The sequence below is a fragment of the Heterodontus francisci genome, chromosome 3 (assembly GCF_036365525.1).
Source record: "Heterodontus francisci isolate sHetFra1 chromosome 3, sHetFra1.hap1, whole genome shotgun sequence".
Taxonomy (NCBI): Eukaryota; Metazoa; Chordata; class Chondrichthyes; order Heterodontiformes; family Heterodontidae; genus Heterodontus; species Heterodontus francisci.
In genome coordinates this window covers 81,739,232-81,761,581 of record NC_090373.1, presented here as the reverse complement: position 1 = coordinate 81,761,581, position 22,350 = coordinate 81,739,232, and the positions used below count along the sequence as shown (strand labels likewise).

The 22,350-nt window shown below is 48.7% G+C and overlaps 1 protein-coding gene across 7 annotated transcripts in view; it reads left to right on the top strand.

Annotated features, from left to right (window-relative positions):
• The window catches only part of dnmt3ab (DNA (cytosine-5-)-methyltransferase 3 alpha b), a 718,146-nt gene that overhangs the window by 498,393 nt on the left and 197,403 nt on the right, over window positions 1-22,350 (top strand). For all 7 annotated transcript variants that reach the window (XM_068023838.1, XM_068023830.1, XM_068023822.1 and 4 more), the window contains 2 exons: window positions 16,627-16,785; window positions 18,632-18,739. In XM_068023838.1, coding sequence (XP_067879939.1) covers window positions 16,627-16,785; window positions 18,632-18,739 — 267 coding nt within the window. The remainder of the gene's footprint in view (window positions 1-16,626; window positions 16,786-18,631; window positions 18,740-22,350) is intronic.

Below are 22,350 nucleotides of genomic sequence, written 5' to 3'. Positions count from 1 at the left end.
CTGTCACCTCTCTATTTGTGTTCTGTGCCTAGTGCCCAGCTGAACCACACACTGTGGCCAATATTCAAATGAGGGTATGCCTACATTGGCATCCACCAAGGAGGAAGGGGGATGTAAATAGCTCACAATTAATGCATGATGGAATAATCACTTTTACACAATGAAGTTTAATTGCAAGAACAAAAGAACTTTATATGATGCAGCCGATGTCAAATTTCAAACACCTGTAAACCCCCAAGTGTCTCTAAGTGGTTTTCTTTTTATGTTTACGAGTGATTCTATGAGGTGTGACCCCTGTGCTAGCAGCTGGGCTGGAACCAGTCTGCTGATTACCCTGCCCCTTGGTCTGTGATAACTTTGGCGGTCATGCTCTGGCTGCCTGAGGCAGCCTCACCTCCTCCCTCTCAAGGCTCACTTGTACCTCCCTGCTGACCAGAGAAGGACGGGGAGCTGGAGATGCCTCATCCTTCTCTCGCCTTGCCACTGCTGAGTTGAGCTTATGGCCAAGGCGATGGTTTCCTTAAGAGTCGCCAATTTCTCGATGGAGGAAGCCATGCACCCACAAGTCTAAGACATGGCAGCACTCATGGCATGGATGGACTCCTCCATCATCCACTCATGGCTGCAGATGGCTTCTGGCATCTCCAGCAAATGTTGCCGTACCTCTCTCTGCAACTCCAGCATCCCCTGTGCTGTCAACATCAGAGGCTCGTCATCTGTCTGGGGCTCAGCATGGGCCTAGCCACCCACAGTCCTCCAACTGTCAGGGGCCTCGGCTGTCTCAGCCTCAGCCAACTGCTCAGGTGTGTGTGCAGTGCTCTCACCAGCTTGTGACCCTGATTCTACAGCCAATCGGAAACCCACCGAGGTGAGAGTATCTGCGCTGGTGGAAGGTGCAGGAGAGTCATGGGATGCTGCATTCTCTGTCTGTGATTCCTCCTCAGAGGTTGCCAGCTGACCCCTTCTGCTTGAGACTCCTGCGGATGCCAATCTGCATGAAAGAACACAAACATGTGTGGGTTAGGCTGTGAAGATCTCATCATGCCAACCATGTGTGATGTGGGTCTCCAGAAGTGAACTATGTTGATGGAATCTCTTGTCTGAAGACTCCAGTCTCTCTGCCTGATATGGAGCGGCCACCCTGGGTCCCTGCTAATTCTCATGCCTCTTCCTCTGCTGTAGAGAGAGTCTGAAGATCCAGGATGCCTCCACTAGTCCGGGTGTCTCCCTCCTATTATGGACCCTCTTATCCTGCAAGTGGGAAGAGGGAGATGGTCATACTTCGCAGAGAGATCACCATGACAGTTCTGCTAATGTCAGCCCCTCGTCTCCTACTGGGTTATCACATGTAGTTCATGCTGCTGTCTGCTCTCAGGCAGTTAATGGAGGTGAGCTGTGAAAGAAGGTGGCCTATGGCCAAGATGCAGCCATGCATCTTTCAGAATGAGGTGATGCCTAACAACCTCTGCCTGTGCAGTTATAATGCCTCCCTCCTCTTGTCCCACTTCATCCTACATAGCCACTTGCAATCACTAAAAAGGAGAGAATTATGGAGCAGTCACCTTGGCAGAACAAAGGAGGGGGCCGTTGACCCTCTTGCAGCACTGTACCTGTGTTTGTGGGGTGACCCTATGGCTGCTGACCTCCTCAGCTATCTCCATCCAGGCTTGCTTGGTCAGGCGGGAGGACCTCTTCTTGCTATCACTGGCGAAGACAACCAACCACCTTTCCCTTGCAACCTGGAGGAGAACCTCGAGGGAGGCATCGCTAAACCGTGGGGCCACCCTGTGTCTTGCCTCTGCCATCCTGCGAGGTTTGTCTCCGGGCGATGGGGGCTCCAGGAGTCACTTCCAATGAAGAGCAAGCAACAAATCACTCCAAGGCAGAAATGCAAGCAGGGCTTGCAGTGCTTTAAATATTCTGTCAGCAAGAACCTTGTACCTAGTGGATAAGGACATTGGCTGAGGCTCCTCCAAAGCTAAATTCTGGATCCCCATCTCGCAGTCACACCCTCCTGTCACTGGCCATGGTCCAAATTGGATGCAATTATTCTACGGGGTATGACTGTCTCCTGAAACACAGTTCCTCGAGCAGCCAGCACTTGCTGCAGATGTGATCACCATGGATCGCACCGGTGTCCGCCAGTTCCCACATACTACAGCTGCAACACATCGCCTGCCCAGCCATCTCTATTCTATTTAATTAGTTAATTTGGATCACATTAATTTGAAGAAAAAAAACTGTTTAAGTGTACTCTTAACTTGTAATCACGTTGCTTGATTTAAATTACTTGGCCAAAACCAAGAAAAAACATGAGACACGGAAGAAGTAAAGAAATACCCACCAATCAGTTGTAGTTTTGAAGAAGGGTCACTGACCTGAAATGTTAACTCTGTTTCTCTCTCCACAGATGCTGCCGGACCTGCTGCGTATTTCCAGCATTTCTTGTTTTAATCCCACCAATCACTTACCAGCCCTCCTGTGACATCACAGTTCGATTTTTGCTAGTCAAGTAGTTCCACTGAACAGAAAAAAGCGCTCTCACCGCGGCACCGCTGCTTCTGGTGTCGGGCCTCACTCTCCGCTCCTTTTATACCCCGGCTCCTCTCACCGCGGCACCGCTGCTTCTGGTGTCGGGCCTCGCTCTCCGCTCCTTTTATACCCCGGCTCCTCTCACCGCGGCACCGCTGCTTCTGGTGTCGGGCCTCGCTCTCCGCTCCTTTTATACCCCGGCTCCTCTCACCGCGGCACCGCTGCTTCTGGTGTCGGGCCTCGCTCTCCGCTCCTTTTATACCCCGGCTCCTCTCACCGCGGCACCGCTGCTTCTGGTGTCGGGCCTCGCTCTCCGCTCCTTTTATACCCCGGCTCCTCTCACCGCGGCACCGCTGCTTCTGGTGTCGGGCCTCGCTCTCCGCTCCTTTTATACCCCGGCTCCTCTCACCGCGGCCGCCGCTGCTTCTGGTGTCGGGCCGCGCTCTCCGCTCCTTTTATACCCCGGCTCCTCTCACCGCGGCCACCGCTGCTTCTGGTGTCGGGCCTCGCTCTCCGCTCCTTTTATACCCCGGCTCCTCTCACCGCGGCACCGCTGCTTCTGGTGTCGGGCCTTGCTCTCCGCTCCTTTTATACCCCGGCTCCTCTCACCGCGGCACCGCTGCTTCTGGTGTCGGGCCTCTCTCTCCGCTGCTTTTATACCCCGGCTCCTCTCACCGCGGCACCGCTGCTTCTGGTGTCGGGCCTCACTCTCCGCTCCTTTTATACCCCGGCTCCTCTCACCGCGGCACCGCTGCTTCTGGTATCGGGCCTCACTCTCCGCTCCTTTTATACCCCGGCTCCTCTCACCGCGGCACCGCTGCTTCTGGTGTCGGGCCTCGCTCTCCGCTCCTTTTATACCCCGGCTCCTCTCACCGCGGCACCGCTGCTTCTGGTGTCGGGCCTCACTCTCCGCTCCTTTTATATCCCGGCTCCTCTCACCGCGGCGCCGCTGCTTCTGGTGTCGGGCCTCGCTCTCCGCTCCTTTGATACCCCGGCTCCTCTCACCGCGGCCGCCGCTGCTTCTGGTGTCGGGCCTCGCTCTCCGCTCCTTTTATACCCTGGCTCCTCTCACCGCGGCCACCGCTCCTTCTGGTGTCGGGCCTCGCTCTCTGCTCCTTTTATACCCTGGCTCCTCTCGCCGCGGCCACCGCTGCTTCTGGTGTTGGGCCTCGCTCTCCGGTCCTTTTATACCCCGGCTCCTCTCACCGCGGCCGCCGCTGCTTCTGGTGTCGGGCCTCGCTCTCCGCTCCTTTTATACCCTGGCTCCTCTCACCGCGGCCGCCGCTGCTTCTGGTGTCGGGCCTCGCTCTCCGCTCCTTTGATACCCCGGCTCCTCTCACCGCGGCCACCGCTGCTTCTGGTGTTGGGCCTTGCTCTCCGCTCCTTTTATACCCCGGCTCCTCTCACCGCGGCCGCCACTCCTTCTGGTGTCGGGCCTCGCTCTCCGCTCCTTTTATACCCCGGCTCCTCTCACCGCGGCCGCCGCTGCTTCTGGTGTCGGGCCTCGCTCTCCGCTCCTTTTATACCCCGGCTCCTCTCACCGCGGCACCGCTGCTTCTGGTGTCGGGCCGCGCTCTCCGCTCCTTTTATACCCCGGCTCCTCTCACCGCGGCACCGCTGCTTCTGGTGTCGGGCCTCACTCTCCACTCCTTTTATACCCCGGCTCCTCTCACCGCGGCACCGCTGCTTCTGGTGTCGGGCCTCACTCTCCGCTGCTTTTATACCCCGGCTCCTCTCACCGCGGCACCGCTGCTTCTGGTGTCGGGCCTCGCTCTCCGCTCCTTTTATACCCCGGCTCCTCTCACCGCGGCACCGCTGCTTCTGGTGTCGGGCCTCGCTCTCCGCTCCTTTTATACCCCGGCTCCTCTCACCGCGGCACCGCTGCTTCTGGTGTCGGGCCTCGCTCTCCGCTCCTTTTATACCCCGGCTCCTCTCACCGCGGCACCGCTGCTTCTGGTGTCGGGCCTCGCTCTCCGCTCCTTTTATACCCCGGCTCCTCTCACCGCGGCCGCCGCTGCTTCTGGTGTCGGGCCGCGCTCTCCGCTCCTTTTATACCCCGGCTCCTCTCACCGCGGCCGCCGCTGCTTCTGGTGTCGGGCCTCGCTCTCCGCTCCTTTTATACCCCGGCTCCTCTCACCGCGGCCACCGCTGCTTCTGGTGTCGGGCCTCGCTCTCCGCTCCTTTTATACCCCGGCTCCTCTCACCGCGGCACCGCTGCTTCTGGTGTCGGGCCTTGCTCTCCGCTCCTTTTATACCCCGGCTCCTCTCACCGCGGCACCGCTGCTTCTGGTGTCGGGCCTCACTCTCCGCTGCTTTTATACCCCGGCTCCTCTCACCGCGGCACCGCTGCTTCTGGTGTCGGGCCTCACTCTCCGCTCCTTTTATACCCCGGCTCCTCTCACCGCGGCACCGCTGCTTCTGGTGTCGGGCCTCGCTCTCCGCTCCTTTTATACCCCGGCTCCTCTCACCGCGGCACCGCTGCTTCTGGTGTCGGGCCTCGCTCTCCGCTCCTTTTATATCCCGGCTCCTCTCACCGCGGCGCCGCTGCTTCTGGTGTCGGGCCTCGCTCTCCGCTCCTTTGATACCCCGGCTCCTCTCACCGCGGCCGCCGCTGCTTCTGGTGTCGGGCCTCGCTCTCCGCTCCTTTTATACCCTGGCTCCTCTCACCGCGGCCACCGCTCCTTCTGGTGTCGGGCCTCGCTCTCTGCTCCTTTTATACCCTGGCTCCTCTCTCCGCGGCCACCGCTGCTTCTGGTGTTGGGCCTCGCTCTCCGGTCCTTTTATACCCCGGCTCCTCTCACCGCGGCCGCCGCTGCTTCTGGTGTCGGGCCTCGCTCTCCGCTCCTTTTATACCCTGGCTCCTCTCACCGCGGCCGCCGCTGCTTCTGGTGTCGGGCCTCGCTCTCCGCTCCTTTGATACCCCGGCTCCTCTCACCGCGGCCACCGCTGCTTCTGGTGTTGGGCCTTGCTCTCCGCTCCTTTTATACCCCGGCTCCTCTCACCGCGGCCGCCACTCCTTCTGGTGTCGGGCCTCGCTCTCCGCTCCTTTTATACCCCGGCTCCTCTCACCGCGGCCGCCGCTGCTTCTGGTGTCGGGACTCGCTCTCCGCTTCTTTTATACCCCAGCTCCTCTCACCGCGGCCGCCGCTGCTTCTGGTGTCGGGACTCGCTCTCCACTCCTTTTATACCCCGGCTCCTCTCACCGCCGCCGCCGCCAATCCTGAAAAACAACCATTCACCAATATTCTCTGCTTTCTGACCTTCAACTAAATTTGTATTCACACTGCCACTTTCCCTTTAATGCCATGGGTTGAAATGTTGTTTATTATCTCTATCGCATGGTGCTTTGTCCATATACACATCAACCATACCACCATCATCAACCCTTTCCGTTACTTCATCAGAGAATTCATTAAGTTAGTCAGACACAATTTTGCCTGGAAGAAATGTGCGTTGTCTTTTATTTATTGGCCCAACATTTTCCAAGTGCCAATTAATTTTTTTCCAGGTTATGATCTCTAAAAGTTTTCTCATCACCAACGTTAGGCTGACTAGCTGTAATTGCTGGGTTTATTCCTCCTTTTGTTTTGAACAGGGGTGTAACATTTGCAATCTTCCAATCCTCTGGCACCAGTCCCATAAGTAGGATTGGAAGATTGACTTTATAGTTTCACCAGGGCTTCTTGATGCCACACTCGGTCAAATGCTGCCTTGATGTCAAGAGCAGTCACTCTTGCCTCACCACTACAACTCAGTTCTTTTGTTCACCTTTGGACCAAGGCTGTAATGAAATCTGGAGCTAAGTGGTCCTGGTGGGACTTAACCTGAGTATCGGTGAGCAGGTTATTAGTAAGTAAGTGCCAACTGATAGCACTGTCGACAACCCTTCCATCAGTTTGCTGATGACTGAGAGTGGCCTACAGTAGGGGTACAGTAGCCTAGTGCTTATGTTATTGGATTAGTAATCCAAAGGCCTAGACGAATGATCCAGAGACCAGAGTTCAAATCCCACCACGGCAGCTGAAGAATTTAAATTCAGTTAATTAAATAAATAAATATCAGTAATGGTGACCATGTACTGACAAGATTGTCATAAAAACCCATCTGGTTCATTAATGTCTTTTGGGGAAGGAAATGTTCCATCCTTTCCTGGTATTTATTTATTTAGAGATACAGCACTGAAACAGGTCCTTCGGCCTACCGAGTCTGTGCTGACCAACAACCACCCATTTATACTAATCCTACATTAATCCCATATTCCCTACCACATCCCCACCATTCTCCTACCACCTGCCTACACTAGGGGCAATTTACAATGGCCAATTTACCTATCAACTGCAAGTCTTTGGCTGTGGGAGGAAACCTCAGCAGCCGGTGGAAACCCACGCGGTCACAGGGAGAACTTGCAAACTCCGCACAGACAGTACCCAGAACTGAACCCAGGTTGCTGGAGCTGTGAGGCTGCAGTGCTAACCCCTGCACCACTGTGCCACCCTAATGGTATGGTCTACTTGTGACTCCAGGCCCACTGCAATGTGGTTGACTCTTAACTGCATTCTGGTCTAGCAAGCTACTTAATTGAACCAAATCGCTGTGACAAAGTATAATAAGAATAAAACCGGATGGGCCATCCGCCATTGACCTAGGCATTCGATTTAGACATGGCACAGGCACACCCAGCCCAGTCAACCCTGCAAAGTCTTCCTTACTAACATCTGAAGACTTGTGCCACAAGTCCCACAGACTAGTCAAGCAACAGCTGACATAGTCATGCCCATAGAATCATTCCTTTCAGTCAACATCCCAGAACCCCCCATCACCATCCCTAGGTATGTCCTGTTCCACCAGCAGGCCAGTCACACCAGAGGTGGCAGAACTGTGACAAACCATCACAGCAGTCCATGTCCATATACAGCTAGACCTGGACAATATTCAGGCATGGGCTGATAAGAGACAAGTTACATTCATGCCACACAAATGCCAGTCAGTGACCATCTCCATCAAGAGAGAATCCAACCATTTCTGCCTGGCGTTCATGACATTACCATTGCTGAATCCCACACTATTAACATCCTGGGAGTTACCATTGACCAGAAACTGAACTAGACCAGCCACAAAAATGCTGTGGCTACAAGAGCAGGTCAGAGGCTGGGAATTCTGCTGCAAGTAACTCACCTCCTGTTTCCCCAAAGCTTGTCCACCAACTACAAGGCATAAGTCAGGAGTGTGATAGAATACTCTCCACTTGCATGGATGAGTGCAGCTCCAGCAACACTCAACACCATCCAGGACAAAGCAGCCCACTTGATTTGCAACCCATCCACCACTTTCACATTCACTCCCTCTACAACTGACGCACAGTGGTAACAGTGTGTACCATCTACAAAATGCAGAGCAGCAACTCACAAAGACTTCTTGAACTGTACCTTCCAAAACCGTGACCTCTACCACCTAGAAGGACAAGGGCAGCAGCTTCATGGGAACGCCACCACCTGCAAGTTCCCCTCCAAGCCATACACCACCCTGACTTGGAACTATATCGCCGTTCCTTCTCTGTTGCTGGGTCAAAATCCTGGAACTCCCTTCCTAATGGCACTGTGGGTGTACCTACACCTCAAGGACTGCAGCGGTTCAAGAAGGCAGCTCACCACTACCTTCTCAAGGGCAATTAGGGATGGGCACTAAATGTTGGCCTGGCCCACATCCCACGAACAAATTTTTAAAAAGTGCTGTGTTTTGCCATCATGGATGTTCATGGAGCTTCCTCATCCTGTTAATTGTTTAATTGTTCAGCATCATTCATAACTAGATGTGGCAAGACTGCAGCGCTTTGATCTGATCCATTGGTTGTCGGATCGCTTCGCTCTGTCTAACGTCACCAAGTTGGCACCTTATTTTGGGGTAAACCTGATGCTGCTCCTGGCATGGAGTTCTACAATCCTCATTGAACTAGGGTTGATCCCTTGACTTGATGGTAATGGTAGAGTGAGATATACACTGGGCCATGAGGTTATAGATTTTGGTGGAATACAATTCTGTTGCTGCTGAAGGCCCACAGTGCCTCATGGATACCCAGTTTTGAGCTGCTAGATCTGAATCTATCCCATTTAGCAGGTGGTAATGCCACACGACAGGATGGAGGGTGCCCATAGTGTGAAGACGGGACTTGGTCTTCACAAGGACTGTGCAGTGGTCACTCCTATCAACACTATCATTATCAGATTGCATCTACAACAGGTGGTAGATTGGTGAGGATGAGGTCACATAGGTTTTTCCCTCATATTGGTTCTCTCACTGCAAGTCTAACAGCTGTGTCCTTCAGGAGTCAGTCAACTCGGTCAGTAGTGGTGCTGCTGAGCCACTCTTGGTGATGGACATTGAAATCCCCCACCCAGAGTACATTCTGTGTCCTTGCTACCCTCTGTGCTTCTTCCAAGTGGTGTTCAACATGGAGGAGTACTGATTCATCAGCTGAGAGAGGGCGGTAAGTGATAATCAGCAGGAGGTTTCTTTGCCCTTGTTTAACCTTAACCCTTGAGACTTCATGAAATCTGGAGTCAATGTTGATGACTCCCAGGGCCACCTACCTCTCGCTGCCCCTCTCTATCTCCCTCTCCGGATTTAGCCCTCAGGCCGTATGTTGGACAACCCTGATCTAAATTTATCATTGTAGTTTTATATTCCCTTCTCCCTCATATGCTTGTCTAGCCTCCCCTTAAATGCATCTGTACTATTTGCTTCAACCACTTTCAGTGGTATCAAGTTCCACATTCTCATCACTCTTAGGGCAAAGAAGTTTCTTCTGAATTCTTTATTGTATTTCTTGGTGACTGTCTTATATTGATGGCCTCTAATTATGTTCTTCCCCACAAGTAGAAAAATTCTCTCTGTATCCACTCCATCAAGACCATCCTTTTTTGAATAGAAAAAAGACCCAGCCTTTTCATTCTTTCCTGATATTTATATGCATGCATTTCTGGTAATCTTTTCTGCAACCTCTCCAGTGCCTCTATATCCTTTCTATAATATGGTGACCAGAACTGCATGCAGTACTGTAAGTGTGGTTCAACCAAGACAAGGTTTCATACAGGTTTGGCAAAATGTCCCTACTTTTCAATTCTATCCCTCTAGAAATAAAGCCTTGTGCTTGCTTTGCCTTTTTTATGGCCTTGCTATTCTCTGATGAAATTTTTAGTTATTGGTTTATTTGTGCTTCAAGATCTCTTTGTTCCTCTACCCCACCTTCCAAGAAGTGTGACTACCCTATTCTTCCTAATAAATGTACTACCTCACATTTATCTGTGTTGAACTTCATTTGCCAATGTTTTTCCCATTCTTCAAGCTGCTTAATGTCCTTCTGTAAGTTGTTGCAGTTGTCCTCAGTGTTGACTATCCCCCCACCAATTTGATGTCATCTGCAAATTTAAAAATTGTGTTTTTGATTCCAAAGTCCAAATTAATTAGTCCATTAATTAATTAGTTCACTAATTAATGGTCCTCTGCTATACTGCTCTGTCATAGAATCATAGAATGGCTACAGCACCAGCCCATCGAGCCTGTTCTGGTTCTCTGCAAGAGCAGCTGTGCTAGTCACAATCCCTGGCTTTCTCCCTGTAGCCCTGCAAATTCTTTCCCTTCAGTTGCTTATCCAATTCCTTTTTGAAAACCATGGCTGAATCTGCCTCTGCCACCCTTTCTGGCAATGCATTCCAGATCGTAACCACTTGCTGCATAAACATTTCCCTTCATGTCACCTTGAACTCTTTTGCCATTCATTTAAAATCAGTATCCTCTGGTTCTCAACTCTTCTGCCAATGGAAACAGTTTCTCTCTATCTACTCTGTTTAGACCCCCAATTATATAGAACACCTCTATCAAATCAACTCTCAACCTTCTCTTTAAGGAGAGCAATCCCAATTTATCCTTGTAACTGCAGTCCCTCATCCCTGAATCCATTCTTGTAATTTTTTTCTGCACCATCTCTCAAGGCTTCACATTCTTCCTAAAGTATGGTGTGCAGAATTGCACAAAATACTCCAATTGGGGCCTAACTGGTGTTGTAACTTCCTTGCTTTTGTACTCTATGCCTCTATCTATATAGCCCAGGATCCCGTAGGCCTAATTAACTGCTTTCTCAACCTGTCCTGCCATCTTCAATGACATGTGCATATATACCCCCAGGTCACTCTGTTCTGCCCCCCTTTTAGAATTGTATCCTTTAGTTTATATTGCCTTTCCTCGTTCTTCCTACCAAAATGTAGTACTTCACACTTCTCTAAGTTAAATTGCATCTACGACATGTATGCCCATTTCACCAGCCTGTTTATGTCCTCTTGAAGTCCATCACAATTCTCCTCACAATTCCAAGCTTTGTGTCATCTGCAAATTTTGAAATTGTGCCCTGCACACCTAATTCCAAGTCATTGGGGAGGCAGTGGCATAGTGGTAATGTCACTGGACTGGTAGCCCAGACGCCCAGGCTAATGCTCTGGGTACGTGGGTTCGAATCCCTCCACGGCAGATGGTGAAATTTGAATTCAATTAATAAATCTGGAATTTAAAAGCTAGTCTAGTGTGACCATGAAGCCATTGTCGATTGTTGTAAAAACCCATCTGGTTCACTAATATCCTTTAGGGAAGGAAATCTGCTGTCCAAGGAAATCTGCTGTCCTTACCTGGTCTGGCCGACATGTGACTCCACATCCACAGCAATGTGGTTGACTCTTAAAATGCCCTCTGAAATGGCCACTCAGTTCAAGGGAAATTAGGGATGGGCAATAAATGCTGGCCTAGCCAGTGATGCCCACATCCCATGAACAAATAAAAAAAAAATATAGATCAAGAAAAGCAGTGGTTCTAGTACCAACTTCTTGGATTCCCCACTGTATACCGTCCTCCAGTCGGAAAAACAGCCGTTCAGTACTACTCTGTTTCGTGTCACTCAGTCAACTATGTATCCATGCTGCCACTGTCCCTTTTTCCCCCCATGGGCTTCAACTTTGCTGATAAGCCTGTTATAAAGCACATTAACAAATGTCTTTTGGAATCCAAACACACCATGTCAATCTCATTACCCTCATCAGCCGTCTCTGATACATTATCAAAAAACTCAATTAGATTAAAAACCCTCCGCTGGCTGGAATCATACCTAGTGCACAGGAAGATGGTTGTGGTTGTTGGAGGTCAATCATCTGATCTCCAGGACATCACTGCAGGAGTTCCTCAGGGTAGTGTCCTAGGTCCAACCATCTTCAGCTGCTTCATCAATGACCTTCCTTCAATCATAAGGTCAGGATTGGAGATGTTCGCTGATGATTGCAAAATGTTCAGCACCATTCGTGAAGCAGTCCGTGTAGAACTGCAGCAAGACTTGGACAATATCCAGGCTTGGGCTGATAAGTGACAAGTGACATTCGCGCCACACAAGTGCCAGGCAATGACCATCTCCAACAAGAGAGAATCTAACCATCTCCCCTTGACATTCAATGGCATCACCATCGCTGAATTCCCCCACTATCAACATCCTAGGGGCTACCATTGACCAGAAACTGAACTGGAGTAGCCATATAAATACCATGGCGACAAGAGCAGGTCAGAGGCTAGGAATCCTGCGGCAAGTAACTCACTTCCTGACTCCCCATAGCCCGTCCACCATCTACAGGGCACAAGTCAGGAGTGTGATGGAATACTGTTCACTTGCCTGGATGGGTGCAGCTCCAACAACACGCAAGAAGCTTTACACCATCCAGGATAAAGCAGCCCGCTTGATTGGCACCCCATCTACAAATATTCACTCCTTCCACCACCGATACACAGTGGCAGCAGTGTGTACCATCTACAAGATGCACTGCAGCAATGCACCAAGGCTCCTTAGACAGCACCTTCCAAACCCGCAACCTCTACCAACTAGAAGGACAAGGGCAGCAAATGCATGGGAACATCAGTTGGAGTTCCCCTCCAAGTCACACACCATCCTGACTTGGAACTATACTGCCGTTCCTTCACTGTCGCTGGGTCAAAATCCTGGAACTCCCTTCCTAACAGCACTGTGGGTGTACCTACCCCAAATGGACTGCAGCAGTTCAAGAAGGCATCTCACCACCACCTTCTCAAGGGCAATTAGGGATGGGCAATAAATGCTGGCCTAGCCAGCAATGCCCACATCCCATGAATGTACAAAAAAAAATTAGTTAAACATGATTTTTCATTAACAAAGCTGTGTTGGCTTTCCATAATTAACCAACACTTGTCCAGGTTTTATCATTACTAAAAGCTTCCCCTCCCCACCTCCACTGAGGTTAAACTGACTGGCCTGCAATTGCTGGGTTTATCCTTACATCCTTTTTTGAACAAGAGAATCACATCTGAAATCCTCCAGTCATCTGGCACCACCCCCATATCTAAGGAGAATTGGAAGATACCACTGCAATTTTCACGCTTACTTCCCTTAGCATCGTCAGATGCATCCCATCTGTCCTGGTGACTTATCAACTTTAAGTACAGACAATCTAATACCTCCTCTTTATCAAATTTTAGCCCATCACGTGGGCTTGATTTTAAGAGCCCGCCGTCAATCTTGACAGCAAGGGCCCACAAGCCAAAGAGCTGCTGCGATCTCATGTGCAGCAGCTCATTTAAATAGCCAGAGTGGTCTGCACCACCCCACCCCCACCCCAAACTCATGGAGGGAGTGGGCTGTGCGCCCCGAAAATGGCGTCAGCTGCCTGTGCGCAGGCGCTGGTGCCATTTTTAAAGGGCAGCCAGCCCTCCCGGTCAATCTAAATTTTTAAAGACACACCCCCACAAAATGTATTAAATAAATTTCTAATGCCCCTTTCCCATCCCCCAATAACAGTTACATTAACTATTTGTCCTTTGCTCCCCAAAACACTTTAGCTTTTAAATCTGATCTTCCCCCACCCCCGCAGACTGCATAAAGTTTAAAGTTCACCCCTTCCCACCATCCCCTACACCCATTATGTTTATTTGACCCCATCCTGCACTCCCCTCCCCCCCCCCCCCCCCCCCCACCCCACACTGAAAATTTTAACTCCTCCCCCCTCCCCACCAGTATCACACTGGCTTTCCCCAGACGGGGAATTGAAGGCACTGAAGTGCCGGCCGCCGTGCTGAGGATCGCGGCGGGCCTGGAAGATTGAAAGTAAGTTCACTTAAATTTATGCATGCCATTGATTTAAATATTGAACTCCAGGTCCCGTCGCCCAGCAGTGGAGGGGTGGTGGGGGTGGGCACCACGGAGCCTCTCTGCTGCTGGGAGGATTGGGATGGGCCTTCCCAGCGTCAGCCTCCATGGCTGATGGCTGCCAGCCACATCTTTTGCCCCCTCCCCCTCCCTGCCACAGCGCCCGACATCGAGGATTTGGTAAAATCCAGCCCAGTGTGTTAACTACCTCCTCTTTCACTATGACTTCTGCAGCATCTTCCTTGGTAAAGATAGATACCAAGTGTTCATTTATTACCTCAGTCATGCCCTCTGCCTCCATGCATAGATCCCCTTTTTGGTCCCTAATCGACCCCACATCTCCTCTTGTATTATTTATATGTTTACAGAAAACTTTTGGATTCCCTTTTATGTTAGCTGTCAGTCTCCTCTCATACTCTTTGTCTGCTTCTCTGATTTCCATTTTTACTTCCCTTCTGAACTTTCTTTACTTGGCCTGGTTTTCACTTGTGTTATTAACCTGACATCTGTCGTACACCCCATTTGTCTGCTGCATCTTACTCTCCATCTCTCTCATCATCCTGGGAGCTCTGGCTTTTTTTGTCCTACCATTCCCCTCATGGGAATGCACCTCAACTACATCTGCAGCATCTCCTCAAAGGCAGACCGTTGTTCAATTGCTGTTTTGCCTGCCGATCTTGGATTCCAATTTACCCAGGACAGAACCTTTCTCAACCCATTGAAATTGGCCCTTCTCCAATTAATTATTTTTTCTATGGATTGCTTCTTGCCATTTTCCATAGCTAATCTGAACCTTATAATACCATGATCACTGTTCCCTAAATGTTCCCCTACTGACACTTGATCCACTTGACCCACTTCATGCCCCAGATCTTCCTTCGTTGGGCCAGAAATGTGCTGCTCAAGAAAATTCTCCTGACCACACTTCAGAATCTCTTGCCCCTCTCTTCCCTTTACTCTATTACTATCCCAGTCTATGTTAGGAGAATTGACATCATTTGTCCACAGCATCCACAATGAATTTCCTTTCACTTATTTCAGCATGACATTACCCCCACCCCCACCCCTCCAGTTTTAACCAAGTCTGACATATTTAAAATTTGTTTTAAAGTTTTATAAAGGCTATATCAGTAGGATAATATTCATCACCCTCCCGCACTTCCCTCCCCCAGGGCTTTGACACTACTCAAGTCTAATACACTCCACCTAATGTGACCTGAACCCACCTGTATTCCTTGGTCTCCCGGTAACTGTCTAGTGGAAGCAGGCTGTTCACAACTTTGGTGTCATATTTGATCCCAATAGGAGCTCATGACCACATATCAGCGCCATAATTAAAACCGCCTATTTCTACCTCCGTAACATTGCCCAACTCCAACCCTGCCTCAGCCTTTCTGCTGCTGAAACCATCATCCATGCCTTTGTTACCTCTAGACTTGTCTATTCCAACACACTCTTCCCACGTTCTATCCTTCTGTGTCCTCACTCACACCAAATCCCATGCACCCATCACCCCTGTGCTCGCTGACCTACATTGACTCCCGGTCAAGTAACGCCTAGATTTTAAAATTCTCATCCTTGTTTTCAAATCTCTCCATGGCCTCACCCCTTCCTATCTCTGTAAACTCCTCCAGCCCTACACCCTCTGAGATATCTGCACTCCTCCAATTCTGGCCTCTTGAGCATCCCCAATTTTAATTGCTCCAATATTGGTGGCCGTGCCTTCAGCTGCCTAGGCCCTAAATTCTGGAATTTCCTCCCTAAACCTCTCCACCTCTCTACTTCTGTAAGACACCCCTTAAAACCTACCTTTTTGACCAAGCTTTTGGTTATCTGCCCTACTATCTCCTTATGTGGCTCAGTATAAAATTTTGTTTGATAACACTCCTGTGGAGCAGCTTATGTTAAAGGTGCTATATAAATACAAGTCGTTGTTCGTGTTGTTGTGGATTCAGGGCATTTCAATAGGAGTGCCCTGGGGACACAGCTTCAAATCCCAACAGGGCAATCAATAAAACAATCTGGAATTTTAAAAAAAGCAGTCTCAATAATGGTGCCATGAAACAATCATTGATTGTTGTAAAAACCCATCTGGTTCACTAATGTCCTTTCGGGAAGGACATCTGCTGTCCTTACCTGGTCTGGCCTGCATATGACTCCAGACCCACAGTAATGTGGTTGCCTTTTAACTGCCCTCTGAAATGGCCTAGCAAGCCACTCAGGTGTTAGGGGCAATTAGGGATGGGCAATAAATGCTAGCCTTGCCAGTGACGCCCACATCCCATGAAAGGATTAAAAAAAAGATGCCCCCCAGTGCACTCCCCTGCCAAGGCCCACCACCTCGAAGAAGAGGAGGAAAATCTGTCAGCTGCCACTGTAATAGTGCCTAAAAGCTTGCCTATTTTGACAAAAGGGCAGGGAATTGGGATTAGAATAGATGAGTCCATTTGAAAAGCTATCACTTGCACAGTTTTGATGAGTCGAATGACCTCATAAGTGCTGTAATTTCTAAGGTTCTGTAATATTTGAAAGTGAACGATTCAGAAAAATGGTTGCAGTAGTACCTGGCTGGAACCAGAACCAGAGAAATAGAGATTGGTGCATAACGAGTATTTGTCCAGTTTTTCTGTACCTGACCCAGTACAATTTCACCTGCCAGGAGTACATTTGGAGAATTCAGCCATGAACCTCATTCAGCCCCATAGGTTTTCTGTCAATTAAAACTAATCAATGAGTATAAAACTTCCAAAATACTGAATTGTTAGAATATTCTTTCACGGTTAAGCAATGATCAAAGGCTCTTTGATGCCACGACTCAATCCTCGCACCTCTTGTATTTTTGCAATGAAATATCAAATTCCTTCATTAACATTTTCCATCTGAACTTTCAGGATGGACGTGGATTTGGCATTGGTGAGCTCGTCTGGGGGAAATTGAGGGGATTCTCCTGGTGGCCTGGTCGTATCGTGTCCTGGTGGATGACTGGCCGAAGTCGGGCAGCTGAAGGAACACGATGGGTGATGTGGTTTGGAGATGGCAAATTTTCTGTTGTAAGTCTAATATCTTGGCTTTCAAAAAAACTTGCATATACTTTCTTATTGTGGTTGGGAGAATAGAAATATTTGACCTCAATGAACATTCCTTGTAATCTAGGCTCTTTTTAAAAATAAAACCTTTGTTACCCCTTCAAAGTCAGCTTATTTTCAAACACTATGATTAAAAAATCATTATGTATCACTACTTTTCTCCTGTTCATTTGATAATGCTTTGTTGGAAGCTAGCACTGCAGTCCTCAAAGTGTGAGTTGGTGTCTCCAAAGTGGTGGCAATGATAATCCTAAAAAAATCCCTATGTAGTAACATATTACCTCAAAGCACCTGCATCATGGAATGAAGCAGTATGGTAGCAAAGCACATTGAAGCATCAACATGCAGTGCTACAGAATGGCAATATGGAAATATAAGTCCAAGCCACTAATGCTAATGAGTTCTAAATCTTAGCAATGTCATTATGTGAGATCAGGTATCGGCCCTGAGGGAGGGAAGATCAATTAGACAGTAATTCCTTCACATGAGCCTCTTGAAAATCAGCTCAGAGCAGAATCAGCAGTGAAATGAGAACCGGTCACCCACTTGCCTATTTGCAACAGATAATACATGGTCCAAGAAGACCAAAGGAAGTTGGTGTGGAAATGATGGGATTTCACACTTTCCAAAGAAAAGTCTTACCGACCATATAGGAGACTATGGTTACAAATTTAATGTCTTGGTATCTGCGCCAGCTGACTCCTGGTTATTTACAGGAAAGTACAGTATAAATAAAATATGGTGGTCGCCTGCACTGTGAGTGGGGGAAACTGAAAGAAGAGCTGGACAAACAGGGGATAAAAATAGAAACAGGAGAAATAGAGAAAAATAGGAAAACCATGCAAAGGGAGATACGGGGGAAATAAAAGGGGAAAGATAAAGAATAGGCAGAGGGAGAAACATTAGATAAGTAAAGGGAAACTGAAATTTAGGGAAGAGGAGACAGAATACAATCAAAAGGAAACAGCTGATGGAAAAAAAGAGTAAGAAAGCTGGAGCAAAGAAGGGAAACAGTAAGAAAAGATACACCTGTAACTTATTGGATGAACCCTTTTGTGCTGCAAGCCGATAAGAGAACATAACAAAGATGTACAGACTATTGGATGCAGGAGAATCTAAGACTTATTATTCTGTTTTCATACTTTTCTAGTTGTTCTCTAATTCATTTATACAGAAGTACTCAGGCAAATCACCCAAAATACACCGGGTAAATAAGGAGAAAGTAAACAGAAAAAAAAATCTGTTCATGATATGGAACACTGTTTTCAGTTCTTTTGTTCTTCATGTTTATGGACTAAATAATTCAAGTGCTCCTCTACTTGAAGTGTGCAAATGAAACATTGCAGGTCTTTCTGCTGTTGAGGTGTGGAAATTAGACTTCTCAAATGCTTCGCCTTTTGAGGGTTGTGAACAAAGTGCTTCAAATCCCTCTGTTCCTGAGGTGTGTGAAGGACTTCTCCAGTGCTCTCGATAACATTCCTCCATCAACCAACAACACTAAAAACAGAATAATTGGCCATTCATCTCATTGTTGTATGTAGGATTTTACTGTGGACAAAATGGCTGCTGCATTTGCTTACGTAACAACACTCTGTGCATTTTAGAATAATTCACTGTATGTAAAGTGCTTTGGGGTGTTTCTCAGAGACATGGCAAAGTCCCATGTAAATATGTGTCATTATTTCCTTTCTTCTTTCTTTCTACTTTTCCACTTTGTCTCGGATACATTGGTCTTGAGGTATATGAATGAAAAGTCATAAGTACTTCTCTCAATGATTACCACTGAGTTCAGTCTTCTCTGGTTTGACAGGTCTGTGTAGAAAAGCTGATGCCTTTGAGTTCTTTTTCTACTGCCTTTCACCAGCCAACCTATAGCAAACAGCCTATGTATAGGAAAGCAATTTTTGAAGTCTTACAGGTATGAGATTCCTTCATTAATCTGTTCTTTAAATGCCTGTTCATTATTAAGATATGACACCAACTTCAATGTGTTCATTTTGATTGAGTTGATCTCAGTACAAGTAACTCTTTGTCCATTTTGATGTTTACCTGAAGCATTAAGAAATGTATTTCAGTTCCAGCACTGAAGCAGGAAGACCAGAGTGTCCTCATGAATCGCCCATCCGGCTGGATTTTCTAGAATCAGCCTTATTATCTATCCACAGCAAATTGGATTAGGCTTGCAACATGGAGTTTATTGAATGCAGGGAGCAGAAAATGTCACATGATTGCAGGTCATAAATAACAACACATTACAACAAAGCAGAAGGAATGGGGCAAAAGGGTGCACTGGACAAATCACAGAGCACGAGTGAGCAGAAGCACATAGCAGCAGTGGAGGGGCTGGAACCTGATAGTCAGAAGACCAGCTCCTGTCTTTCCTCAGCTGTACAGCTGCAATTTGGTCCCCATAGGTCATATATTCAAAAGAATGATCCTATCAACAATATTTGGTACAGTATTTAAGAATATGTCAAACACCCTACAGCGTTTGGTTGTGAGTCTGGAAGAGTCTACTGCCTACATCAAGCATTTATGCATGACCACGTAATTGAACTGTAATGCAGCATGAAGCACAGGGTAACTCCCTGGTAAGCTGCAGTCAAGCCTTCAGAAGTCCTTTTCACAGAAGTATTCCTTGTGAATACTCAGACTGCTGGTATGGAGCTCTTGGGCTTCAATCTCTCTTCTCAAGCTCCAAGACACTGGAGGATCAAATGGAGAGTACAATAGTGCATTGATTTTCACTGCACTCATTGTTGACCAGATGTCTGCTCTCACACAAGTCACTAGAAATGCTGAGGGAGTATCGAGCAGCAGGGCTATAGCTTGAGTTGGCATGGATGTGGGTGCTATCTCCTTGGCTAATGCCATCTCCAGCCATCTCCTTTACATTACAATGGACATGCTGGAAAGTAGGCAGGACCATCTAATCACAGCAGGAATGGACTTGGCAGAATAAGTTCTTTGCCATCTCCTAAACCAATATAAAGAGGCACAAGCAACCTCAAACCCAAGAGGTTACCTCTGAGACCAAGGACACAGCTACCTTAATTACTCCTGCCACTGGAAAAATACCTAGAATAAGCAATAAGTTAGTTCTAGAACACATATTTCATAAGGGGAGAATTTCCTGGTTCTGTGTCCAGGCACACTGGAATGCTTGAGTGCAGCAAATATCAGCTTAACAGGGTGGGCCAGAGTGCATGTCCGTGAAGAAACGCACTTGATTTTCTTCCAGTGATTTAAATGGAGCAAAGTTGGGAAGACTGCTTTACAGACAGGCACTCTGACCCACTTAATTTTCCAATATTTGCAAGTGATCCAGTGGACCTGGACACAGACTCAGGAAAATCTACCCTGTGCACTGTCACCAAGGGGAAACGCTGGTGTAAAATACATGAGGGCATTCAATCATCACATTTAGATGATAACATTAGTTGTATTTTGTTTCAGCTCTGTGTAAAGAATAATGGCTCAAATTTTACGTTGGGCAGGATGACCCGGCCACTGGCCGAAAAGTCGGTGTTGAGTGTGTCTCCGCCAGGCCTGGGGAACCAGGCAGGGATTTTTCACTCCCCAGGCCCTTAATTGGTGTTGGGTGGGACATCCACCCCCTTGAGGCAGGAAGTCCCACCTAATGGAGCTGCCGGTTAGTCAGTAGGCTGGCAGCTCTTAGTCCCAGCAGTGCCACCAGGAGTGGTGGCCACTGCTGCGACTACACCAAGCCATCAAAGGCAAGAGCAAGGACAGCCCCAGAACTGAGGTATGTTTTTGGGGCCTTGTCGGGGACAATTGGCCGGGCCCCGGTGAGGCAAGAGGGGGTCGGTTGGGGGGGTGGAGGGTAGTGTTGTACGTTGGTGGCACAGGGTGTCCAATCAGGAGGACCCCCCCTCAGCCTGCAAGAAAGCCGCCTGGTTATACCAGACGACGTTCTTGGGGGCCTTTGCCATCTGGCCACCGAGGGTAACATAGCCGTGGCGGTAGGAGAAGGCCCTTAAGTGGCAGTTAATTGGCCACTTAAGGGGCTTGATTGGCCTGGGGCAGGCGGGCAGTTTGTTGCCACTGCCGCCCTGCATAAAATTGGAGCCGAGGCGGAGAGGGTTGTGAACGGCACCCTCCCCCCAAAACCCGGACTCCCACTCAATTTTACGCCCCCCCCACCACCACCAGCCCACTCATTGGCGGGCCGTAAAATTCCGGCCAATGTCTTATCAAATCAAAAGACAGGCACTCATGAGAGCTAAATTAGTTTTTAAAAATTCTTTCCTGATATGCGGGCGTCACTGGCCAGGCCAGCATTTATCACCCATCCCTAATTGCCCTTGAGAAGATGGTGGTGAACCACGTTCTTGAACTGCCGCAGTCCATGTGGGGTAGGTACACCCACAGTGCTGTTAGGAAGGAAGTTCCAGGCATTTTGACACAGAGACAGTGAAGGAACAGTGATATAGTTCCAAGTCAGGATGGTGTGTGACTTGGAGCAGAACTTGCAGATAGTGGTATTCCCATGCATCTTTTTTTTTATTCATTCATTCCTGGGATGAGGGTGTTGCTGATTGGGCCAGCATTTATTGCCCATCCCTAATTGCCCTTGAGAAGGTGGTGGTGAGCTGTCTTCTTGAACTGCTGTAGTCCTTGGGGTGTAGGTACATCAACTGTGCTGTTAGGAAGAGAGCTACAGGATTTTGACCCAGTGACATGTGAAGGAACGCCGATGTAGATTCAGTCAGGGTGACATGTGGCTTCGAGGGGATCTTGCAGGTGGTGGTGTTCCCGTGAATCTGCTGCCCTTGTCCTTCTAGGTGGTAGTGGTCGTGGGTTTGGAAGGTGCTGTCGAAGGAGCCTTGGCGATGTGCTGCAGTGCATCTTGTAGATGGTACACACTGTGCATCGGTGGTGAAGGGGGTTAATGTTGAACCTGGTGGATGGGGGGGCTGCCAGTCAAGCGGGCTGCTTTGCCATGGATGGTGTCGAGCTTCTTGAATGTTGTTGGAGCTGCACCCATCCAGGCAAGTGGAGAATATTCCATCACACTCCTGACTTGTGCCTTGTAGGTGATAGACAGGCATTGGGCATACAGGAGGTGAGTTGCTCGCCACAGGATTCCTAGCCTCTGACCTGCTCTTGTAGCCGTAGTATTTATGTGGCTAGTCCAGTTCAGTTTCTGGTCAATGGTAGACCCTAGGATGTTGATAGTGGGGATTCAGTGATGGTAATGCTATTCAACATCAAGGGGAGATGATTAGATTCTCTCTTGTTTGAGATGGTCATTTCCTGCCACATGTGCAAATGTTACTTGCCACTTATCAGTCCAAGCCTGGACATTGTCCAGATCTTGCTGCATATGGACATGGCCTGCTTTCGTGTCTGCGGAATTGCGAATGGTGCTGAACATTGTGCAATCATCAGCGAGCATTCCCACTTCTGACCTTATCATGGAGGGAATGTCATTGATGAAGCAGCTGAAGATGGTTAGGCCTATGACACTACCCTGAGGAACTCCTGCAGTGATGTTCTGGGACTGAG